Source organism: Trachypithecus francoisi, unplaced genomic scaffold, assembly GCF_009764315.1.
Source record: "Trachypithecus francoisi isolate TF-2019V2 unplaced genomic scaffold, Tfra_2.0 Lachesis_group5, whole genome shotgun sequence".
NCBI classification, from domain to species: Eukaryota; Metazoa; Chordata; class Mammalia; order Primates; family Cercopithecidae; genus Trachypithecus; species Trachypithecus francoisi.
In genome coordinates, this window is record NW_022681470.1 from 72,359,203 (window position 1) to 72,370,224 (window position 11,022).

Sequence of the window (11,022 nt, forward strand, 5' to 3'; positions counted from 1 at the left end):
GGAGAAAGAGCCTTCCTGCTTGAGGAATGAGGCAGGAAGCAAAGTCAAAAGAGCTTCTGTGGACAAAGAGCTGGAAAAATGCAATTGTGTCTTGAGCAGTCTGAGGAAGGAGAGAGGAACATAAGACAAGTTTGGAGAGTTGGGGAGGAGTGATATCAAGCAGAACATCATAGGCTGTGGTAAAGGGTTTGCCTTTGATTCTAAGTGAAATAGTAAGACACTGGAGGATTGTAAGCCTGAGAGAGATAAGGTCTGATTAGTGTTTTTGAAAAATCTTTCCATCGGTGACATTGAGCATGACAGGAAATGCAAGAATAGAAGCTAGGAGAACACAGGAGGTTATTGTAAAAAGCCAAGGCAAGAGATAACGGTCGCTTAATCCAGGACATAGTAGTGGAGGTAGAAAAAGGTAGGCATATTTTGCAGATAGATTCCAATAACCTTCTAGTGACTTAATGTATTGGTGATAAAATACAGAAGGGAATCATGGAGAACATCCACATTTGAGGCGCAAAAATTTGTAAGCTGTGGTATTATGCTAAGAAGAGGAAGGGCAAGAATGGTTGGAAAGCCAATTGGTGGTGGAATGTAAGTATTCAGTTTTGAGCAAGTCAACTTTGCAACATCTCTAAGACATCCAAATTTACTTTTCAAGTTGGCAGTCAGATATAATGTCTAGCGCTCAGAGGGAAAGTCAGATACAAGTGTGGGAATACATTTATATATAAACATGTATATAAATATATGGAAATGTATATATGTATAATTGGGGAATTATCGTTATATAAATGGCAATAAAAACATATTGATAAATAATGTAATTTAGAGAGGAATATTAGAGAGAGAAAATTACTAAATTCTGAACCTAGGAAAACACCAAGATCCAGCTACTTCTTTCTCTCTTAGCAAATTCTCTCTTAATGTTGTCTTTTTTTTCCTACCACTTTTTTTTTTAACCACACTATTTTTTTTTCCTTCTACCTTTGGAGTCATTTCTTCCTCTTCTTTAAAGGATACATTTCATCACTGTCACTTACACACATATACACACACACATACACAGATTGAACATACTCTAGGGATAGTCTTGAATACTTTCACTCTATATTTTTTAAAAAATATATTATTTTAAATCTCCACATTTGTGGATAGTAATTTTGATCTATGAGGATAAGTAGCTACCAAATATACAGTCATCTTTCATGGATGCTATTTTTCATTTGATTTTCTGGGATGTTTTAAAAATACTTTTAAAAAGTTCTTTATCGAAAGCTTTTTAATCTTCATTTGTTTGACCATATTTCTTCAGTTTGTTGAATCATTTACTATCTGCTTTTATATTGGTTTAAAATCTCATTTATCTATGTGTGCCCAGAGTTATGACAACTGTCCTGTGAGTGGGTCTTGAAGTCTGCTCAGGACACAGCTCCAAACCCAACAAGCTCTGGGCACCTATGTTTGGGGATTTAGCTCATTACTGGTGGTGCAATTCTGGGTCTTGCACCTGCATCTATAGCACAGGCCTGAGTTCCAGTTTTATAGGCGATGCTGCTTCTGCTGCTGGTCGTAGGTAGGCACCTTATATCTTGCTGCAGGTATAAGCATCTGGGTATGGCTGTTCCCAGGTAACTGACACTTTTTCATTTCTAATATACACAGAAACTCCTTTCCTGTTTTTGAACCTTGCTTTTTTTTTTTCACCATGAAGGAGGTTTAGTATAGGTTCAGCCAACCATTTTATCACTTTACATTCAACTTTATTGAGGTATAATTTCCATCTGATAAACTGCATCTGCTTAAAGTATACAATCAGATGCATTCTGATACGTATATTCTCCCATGAAATCACCACCACCATCAAGATATACATCCACCATACATATTACATTCCTCATGGACTTTTGTAACCATTCCTTCCTGTTTCATCCCATTCCCAGGCAAACCCTAATCTGCTTTTTGTTACCATAAATTAGTTTGTATTTTCTAGAATGTCATATAAATGAAATCATGTACTATGCATTCTTTTGTATCTGTCTGTTTTCACTTCTTTTCCTTTTTGCTGCTGAGTAGTGTTCACATTTTATTTATCCATTCAGCTTTTGATGTACACCTAAGTTATTTCTATTTGGAGGTTACTATGAATAAAGCTACTATGAACAATCCTGTTTATGTAAAAATGTGTCTTTATTTCTCCTGAGTAAATACTTAGGAGGGGAAAGCCTGGTTTTTTATGGTAGGTGTATGTTTAATCCTTATGTACACTTAATGTCAAATTTAAGTGTTCATAATTTTACATTTTCTGAAGTGATTGTACTATTTTACATTCTCACCAGAGGTATATGAAAGTTCCAATTGCTCCACATCCTCACTTTGGTACAGTCTGTCTTTTAAAATGTACCTCTTTTAATGGATGTGTAAGTGGTACCTCATCATTGATTTAATTTGCATTTTGATGACCAACGAACTTCCGAAATGTTCTTTTTTAAAAAACTGGTTTGTCTAATCTAGATCTTTTTTTGTTTCCACATAAACTTTAGTAACTACTTATCAATTTCACAAATAAAAAAAATTCTGGCATTTTGTTTGGGAATTTCCTGAGTTAGCAGATAAATTAGAGAAAATTTTTCGCCTTAATCATATTAAGTTCATGAATATGATATGTCTCCCCAGTTCTGCAGGTGTCCTTTAGTTTATCCTAGGAACATTTTGTAGTTTTCAGTGTACAAGCCTTGCATATTTTTGTTAATTTATTTCTAAATACTTTTAAAGTGCTTTATTATTGTTTCAAATAGAATTGGTTTTTAAATTTCAGTTGTTTGCTGCTAGTATAAAAAAATACGATTGATTTTTGTAATGTAACTTTTTATCTCATGTCCTTGCTAAATTTGCCCATTACTTCAAATAGTTTTGTAAATTTTAATAGACATTTTCTAAATGATAATGTTTATGTTATCTACTAAGTGAGACAGTTGTACTCCTTCCTTTTCAATCTGAATGCATTTTTTTCTTGTCTTATTATAACGACCTCAGATATTAGTGTAGGGTTCAATAGAACTGATGAGAATGGAAATTCTTGCTTGTTCCCTATCCTGGAGGAAAAGCATTCAGTATTTTATTATTAATTAATATGTGAGGTTTTTTGAAAATGTCCTTTTAAGATTCAAAAATGTCCTTTTGGTCATTAGTTTCTGAGAGTTTTTTTTATCACTCAGAAGTGTTTAATCATGCCAAAGTTTTAGGGAATTTGGGGACATCTATCAAAATGATCGTATGATTATTCTCTTTATTTTGTTAATATGGTGAATGAAATTCTTTTTTGAATGTCAATCCAACTTTGTCTTTCAGGAATAAGCTCTACTTGATTATTGTGACTTATCCGTTTTAATATTGTTCTACTCTATTTGCTAATATTTTAAAACAGTAATGTGCTGATGTTAATGAGATGTTAATGTTATGTTTATGTTACATATATATGAATAATCATGTTTGTATATAATTGTCAGATTTGGATACGAAGGTTTTGCTTGTCTCATGACCAAACAAAGGTGGTCCTTCATCTTATATTTTCTGAAAAACTGAGAATATAGTTGTTATCTAAAAAAATACTTTATAGCATTTACCAGGGAAATCCATCAGTCTAGAATTTTCTTTGTGGAAATTTTTATAACAGATAAAATTGCTTTAATAAATTTTTTAAAAATTCAGATTTTTCTACTTGTATCAATTTTGGTAAGTTACATTTTAAAAATAAATGTCACCATCGAATCTTAGTTGTCTAATTTGCTGGTATAAATTTTATCATTTTGTTGTCTTATACTTCTACTGTTTATGGGATTCATAGTGATAATCTCCCACTTATGATTGTGGTGATTTTGTTTTCTCCATTTTTTTCAAAATGAGTCTCTAGGGGTTTAGAAAATTTTTTGATCTTCTTAAAGTCTATTTGTATGTTTTATATTTCATTGATTTGTGCCCTTTTTCTTTTTTTTTTCATTTTATGTATACATTTTTTTCTATCATTTTGAAGTTGAACCTTAGGTCATTAATTTGAGAACTTTTTAAAAACAATATAAGTATTAATGCCATAAATTTCCTCAATTCATTGTATTCATTCATTCTATAAATTTTATTATACTGTACTTGTATCATTCTGTTTGTAATACATTCTCAATCTATAATTTCTTTATTAAATTATTTATTGTTTAGAAGGGTGATGATCTCAATTTTTAAACACTCAGTGATATATATATATATACATTTTATATATCGAGAGAGAGAAAGAGATTTCGACTTCAATTCTGTTCCTTTAGATAGACAATTTATCTTGTTTGATTTTGATTGTGGCATGTGGTCTATCTTAATAAATGTACCACATGAACTAGAAAAAAATGTGTGTCTGTAATTACAGAGTATAGTGCTCTATGAATATCAACTAGGTCAAGGTGGTTGAAAATGTTGTTAAAATCATCTGTCTTTACTAAATTTTTGCCTGGTTTTATCCACTGAAGGTCAATAACATTAAATTCCCTGATTATAATTGTAGAACTGTTGGCTTCATTTAGTTCTGCCAATTTTTGCTTTAAGTATTTTGAAACTCTTATTTTGTACATGTATGTTCATAATTGTTATGTCTTCCTGATGAACTGACATCTTTATCATTATGTAATGTCCCTGTTTATCTCTGATAATACCCCTTGCCTTAAGCTTTTTTTTCCTGCTACTAACAGAGCCATTTTAGCCTTTCTATGCTTAATTTTTGTATGGCATATTGGTTTCCTAACCATTTACTCTCACTCTATATGTCTTTATGTTTAAAGCACATCTCTTCACTTGAACCCAGGAGTTCAAGACCAGCCTGTGCAACATAGGGAGATACTGTCCCTACAAAAAAAAAGTTTAAAAATTAGCTGGGTATGGTGGCTGGTTCCTGTGGTCCTAGCTAACTGGGAGGCTGAAGTGGGAAAATCAGCTGAGCCCTGGTGGTTGAGGCTGCAGTGAGCTGTTATCATACCATTACACTCCAGCCTGAGCAACAGAGTGAGACCCAGTCTCAAATAATAAAAAGTAAACACATAAATACATAAATAAATGGCATCTCCTGTAGATAGCATAATGGAGTTATTAAATTTTAACTATTCTGGCCACCTTTGCCTTTTGAATGTTTAATCCATTAACATTTAATATAATATTGATATGTTTGGAATTAGGTCTAAAATTTTATTATTTGTTTCATGCCTATCTCTTTGTTTATTTTTTCTTTCTCTGTTTACCACTTTCTGCCTTTTTGGGAATATTTGAATATTTATATTTTTATATTAATTTATCATTGACTTTTTAGTAGTACTTTAAAAAAATGAGTGGAGGTGGATTTTATTTTTGTATTTCCAATTTTTACTTTAGGTTCAGAAAGTACACATGCAGCTCTGTTACATGAATAAATTGCATGTCACGGGAGTTTGTTGTACAGATTATTTTGATGCCCAGGTAATGAGCATAGTAAATGAGCATAGTAGTTTTTGATCCTATGAAACAAAACAAAATTTTTACATCTTACTTACGCTGTACAATATGGAACATATTTGAGGTACAGCAACCTTGGTTTCTAAGCTCAAAGAATGGAGACTAAAAGGAACTAAAAACTTGAAGTTTGTCTATATTTTTTTCCTCATTGTAAGAACTTTTTATTTCGTATTTTTGTTCTAGTGATGTTTGCACTGCTTGACTAATAATTTCATTCCCCATGAAGTCCAGGCATATACCTTCACTGCAGGTTAAGCCATTAGCAGCAAAAAGGTTATACTATAAAGAAAAATTCAGTTAGAAGCACAGATGTCTATGCTAATTAACACAAACAGCAGAATAAACAATGAAAAAGGTAAATGAGTTTATGTTATTATTCCCAGGAAGAGCATTTTCATTCAGTTCAAGGAAAAAATTTTTTATAAGCTGGTTACCTTAGAAGTAAAACATAAACATACTGGAAGCACTAAAGACTTTTTCTAATTAATTCAGTGCCCAAAACAGACATGTCTATGTTGGAGGAGTAATAGAAGTTAAAATGAATTTGTTTAGGCCCAATTAATCTTCTGGTTATTTCCTTGTCATAACAATGAGCTCATCTCTCTGTTGATGATTTAGTTGCAAGTAGGACTATAAAGTAATTCTTTTAGAATCCTTAGTGTAGTTACTCCAAAATGCTTACTATCATCAGAAAACATTGTGTTTTTTATATGTTTTACTCTTATTTTTAAATATTTGTATACTACCTAGCAACAAAAAGGAATAAACTATTGATATATGCAGCATGAATGAACATCTAATGCATGATGTTCAATGAAAGAATCCAATCACAAAAGACCCCATACCATATGATTTCATTTATGTAAAATTCTAGAAAAGGCAGAACTTAAATATACTAGTGGCTATCCAGGGTTTGGAAGGTGTAGAGAAGACATGCAGAAAAGGGCAGTGAAGAAACTTTTTTCAGGATTGATGTGTTTTATATCATGATTGTGGTGGTGGTTATGCAACCATATACATTTGTCAAAAACAATGAAATTATATGCTTGTAACTGGTAAATTTTATTATATGTAAGTTAATCTCTCAAGAAACTCACAAAATATGTTGAAACTGACAAATTATGTTTAAAATTAACCAAAAAAATCCCATCTTAAATTCTTCCGAAAGCAAATATCTTTATTAAACTGGTGATAAACTTCTCATTAAAATAATGCAAAACATTTTGAAGATTTGAGTTGTCAAAGGCCCAGCCAAAAGTCCTATATACACTCTGTACTCTACTATTTCTATATTATTTTACTGATAGAAGCCCAAATATATGCTAGGCATCTTACTAATCATACCAAAAAAAAAAAAAAAAGAGAATTCTGACCTTTAAAAAATTGAGATTATGTGTAGCCATTAAATTGTTCTCTTCTAACATTTTGACTAAATTGTTTATTACATTTTGCATACATATTACTCAAATTTTGCACAGATTTCAGGTGAATTTGAGTTAATTAACTCATGCTATCAACGAATATACAATACAAACCATTTAACTGTACCGTCTGATTCTTCATGCAAATATAGGCAGAAGGCTCAAGCTACTAAATTTGCAGAGTTCCTGTATTATCCTGTTAGTAAGGTTCACCCGTATTATTTTCAATAGGTTAATTGTTCTTAAGAGTTATCTTTGTGTCAGACTCTAATCTAGATAGACAGATGCTTTTATTCAGGCTTTTCAGATGATTTCAACTTCCATTGATTTTTTATTTTCTGAATATCTACAGTAAATGTGATATTTCACTAAATGTGGTAGAGCCTGATTACATCATGTCTTCACATTGATAATTTTAAAAACAGGTAAATGAAGGTTGGGAAGAGAGAAAGGAGGCAACATTTGCAGAAGAGTACTGTTAAATGTTTTTGCAGTAAAGGCTTGGAACTAGAACAAAAAGTGGAGGGTAGCTATTCTAGCTGAGGGTTTTGGAATTGCATTCCTTCCTATTAGAGAGACTCCAGGGAAGTGGGCAGAGCTCGTCATAAATCCAGACCAGAGTACTCTGCTCTGCACTAGTACAGAGGCAGGATTAATGATTCCACCTGAGATTTCCCACATAGCTATGCTCTATTTTGTAGTTTGACAACAATAATTAAAAAGCTCACCCTAGCACTTTGGGAGGCCAAGGTCAGTGGATCTCTTCAGGTCAGGAGTTCGAGACCAACCTGGCCATCAGATTTAGTAGCGATGAAACCCCTGTCTCTACTGAAAATACAAAAATTAGCTGGGTGTGGTGGTGCACACCTGTAGTCCCAGATAATTGGGAGGCTAAGGCACAGAATCGCTTGAACCCAGGAGGCAGAGGTTGTAGTGAGTGGAGATCGCACCACCACACTCCAGAGAAGGTGACAGAGTGAGACTCTGTCTCAAATAAATAAATAAATAAATAAACAAACCAGAACTTTTTCTACATCAAACAGACAAAGCATCCCCGTATCTTCAGAGTTGTAAGACTGAGAGGTTAGGGTCAATGTTGCATCTTCACTTCTTAAAAATGTATTATTCTTATATCTTCATGAAAACTTGGAATCAAAAATCTTCCTGGACTATTTATATTGCCACAATGCCCTGACTATTTTTGACATGGAACAATTCTCTGTAACTGCTTTTTGATTAATGTAGACTTCATAGAGCAAGGATTCTTGACTCCTGTGTATGGGTTGCATTGATGATAAGCCACAGATGCTGCCAACCAAGCTAGTAAAATCAATTACTTGAAAATGTTAAAAGTCGATATTTTCTCTTTGGCCCAGTAATTTTACTTCCAGAAATACATCCTAAGTAATAGTAAAGGGTAGGCAAAAATATTTATCTAAACAGAACAAGAAGGAGGAGTAGGGGAAGAAGGGAAGTGGGCAGAAGGAAAAAGAGAAAAGGGAGGTGAAGGGTTCTGGTGCAGATAGATGTATAGTTTTACAATACAGATGCCTTAATTTTTTTGCTTCCACTTCCAAACTACCATACTTTCTTTCTTTTTTTTTTTTTTTATTAGTGAAATAAGTCAGTTTATTTTATTTCCAACAAGGCCTTTTTCTCCTATAATTAAGACAAACCATTTTACACTTTATAATAACATAACTTAGTTTTTAGTATTTTCAAAAGGGAAAGATTTTGGGTGGGGGGAATTTAGGAAATCAAATATTTTAGAAGGAGTAACTAGAGAAGTTACTTTTTCAATCTTAATATAGTAACAGGCTTGTCTACCAGGTACATTCCCTAGCATTTTTTCTTATAAGGAATCTATCAAGTACTAGCCAACGAATAATCTACATTTAGAAAATGAGGGTAGAAATGTCTATATTTAAACAGGAAACAAGCATCTAAAATACAAATCACATGTCTTTAACAAGGCAATTTACATAATTAGGTGTAAGTTTTTTTTTTTTTTTTGAGGCGGAGTCTCGCTCTGTCGCCCAGGCTGGAGTGCAGTGGCCGGATCTCAGCTCACTGCAAGCTCCGCCTCCCGGGTTTACGCCATTCTCCTGCCTCAGCCTCCCGAGTAGCTGGGACTACAGGCGCCCGCCACCTCGCCCGGCTAGTTTTTGTATTTTTAGTAGAGACGGGGTTTCACTGTATTAGCCAGGAGGGTCTCGATCTCCTGACCTCATGATCCGCCCGTCTCGGCCTCCCAAAGTGCTGGGATTACAGGCTTGAGCCACCGCGCCCGGCCAGGTGTAAGTTTTTAATTAACTTTATGTTCCTTAGGATCCTAGCAAACACTCAGTTGACTATATCTCAAGCTCAAACTGCACTCACCTGGCCATAAAGGTAAATATCACAATGGAATTGGGCCTGTTTGACTAGGGAAAAAGATCACTTCAATATTGCACATTTCCTTTCTTTAAAAACAAGGATTAAATCAGGGCCATCTTGGTTCTGAATCTCTCCATTTTTGTTGGGAGAAGACTAACCATCTCTTTACTAAGTTCTAGCTCAACTTCTATTTCTTGGGCAGCCTCAGGATGTTTTTCACAGTAATCAACAATAAATTTGTAATGTTCCAATGATGTTGCCCAATTTTCCAACTCTTTCTTGGGATCTGCAGTAATGATTTTACCATAGAGACGGGCAACTCGAAACTTAGCTAACATGGCAGGGCGAAGAACATCTTCCCCTATATGCTCAGGGAATACTTTATTTGGGTCTCTCAGGGAGTCTAAGAAGAGCTGGTAGTACTTCAACGCTGACTTATTAAGATTATTTATTTTTTTTACAATGTGTGAATCGGGATCCCTTAGCCTGTCAGCAATGGCAACCTTCAAATCCATCATATCATAGTAAGCATGTGCAATTTCAAACTGGATCTGTCTGTTGACCAACAGGTAATACTGTGGATCCAGGTCTACAGTTAGGGGCTCTAGCATGGCTATTCTGCGTTTATGCATCTTGCACCCTCTCTCCATGTCAGTTTCAAAGAATGCAAGCACCTTAAACAGAGCACTGTGGTCTTGGACAACTTCAATATGGTCAGTGACATAACCATCAATCTGAAAGAACTCTTTTGCCTCAAAGACATAGTGCTGACCCAATAAGAAAAGTTCTCTGGCTTCTTCAAAATCTAAAGGTCTCAAGTAGCTCACTTTCTCTTCTACTGCAGAGATGGCATCACACGGCTCACCGGTTCCAAACTGCACAGCTTTTTTCCGAATGCTTTCCTCCTCATCTAGTTCTTTTTTCCTTAAAGCTCTAAGTTCAGACTGTTTATCAAGATCAAGCTCTCCTATGTTGTCCTGCATGGAGAGTTGGCCATTCTGCATGAGAGTCAAACAGTATTTGATCCAGCACCTTGCTTTTTCCCCCTTTCTTTGATGATAAAGCTCTGGCACCTCTCCTTCAGCTTCAGGAGTGTCTTCTGTGGCTGAGATCTTTCCAGTTTGACCAAAAATGACATTGGCAGCTGATAAACAGTGCCTGGCCTCCATAAAGCATAGCCGGACCAGGTTGCTGACAGCCGCCTGCACGGCAGCCACGGGCGCGGTGAGGTCAGGAATGGCTTTGTCGTCCACCTCGCCCTCCTCGTGCATTATCACCAGGTGGGAGATCTGCTGTGCCACCTGCTCCAAGATGCTCTCGATCGTGCGCATGTGAAACACCGGCATCGCGGCGGCGAGCGGGGCAGCGAACCGAGGGCGACAGAGAAGTAGGATCCACCAGGCCAGGAACCGGCGAAGAGCCATACTTTCTTTTAACAATCTCGTTCAATGTGTGGAATTGTATGTTTCTCCTCCCTCACAACTCTCATTTCATGAAGAATACCTTTCATCATTAAATCAATGACACAGAGAATAAATATTTCTTTCAGAATAAATAACTTTAAGACTCACCTTATTACTGCTATAGAGCATGACATTTGAAACCACTATACAACTGTCATTCATTACTAAATTATTATATTAAAAGAGTATATAGGGCTGTTTGGCTGCTGAGAATAACTGAAAATATCACATCTGAATCAACT

General features: G+C 34.9%; 1 protein-coding gene across 1 annotated transcript; it reads right to left on the minus strand.

Moving 5' to 3' along the window:
- Window positions 1-9,242: 9,242 nt before the first annotated feature.
- On the minus strand, window positions 9,243-10,741 carry LOC117074087 (KIF-binding protein-like). The gene has a single exon (XM_033195318.1). It carries the CDS (start codon window positions 10,739-10,741, stop codon window positions 9,419-9,421), a length of 1,323 nt encoding a protein of 440 aa, XP_033051209.1. The 3' UTR covers window positions 9,243-9,418.
- Between the last annotated feature and the right edge of the window lie 281 nt (window positions 10,742-11,022).

Bases quoted from the DNA above. Each gene is read 5' to 3' on its own strand.
- LOC117074087 (XM_033195318.1), bottom strand. From the start codon at position 10,741: ATGGCTCTTCGCCGGTTCCTGGCCTGGTGGATCCTACTTCTCTGTCGC.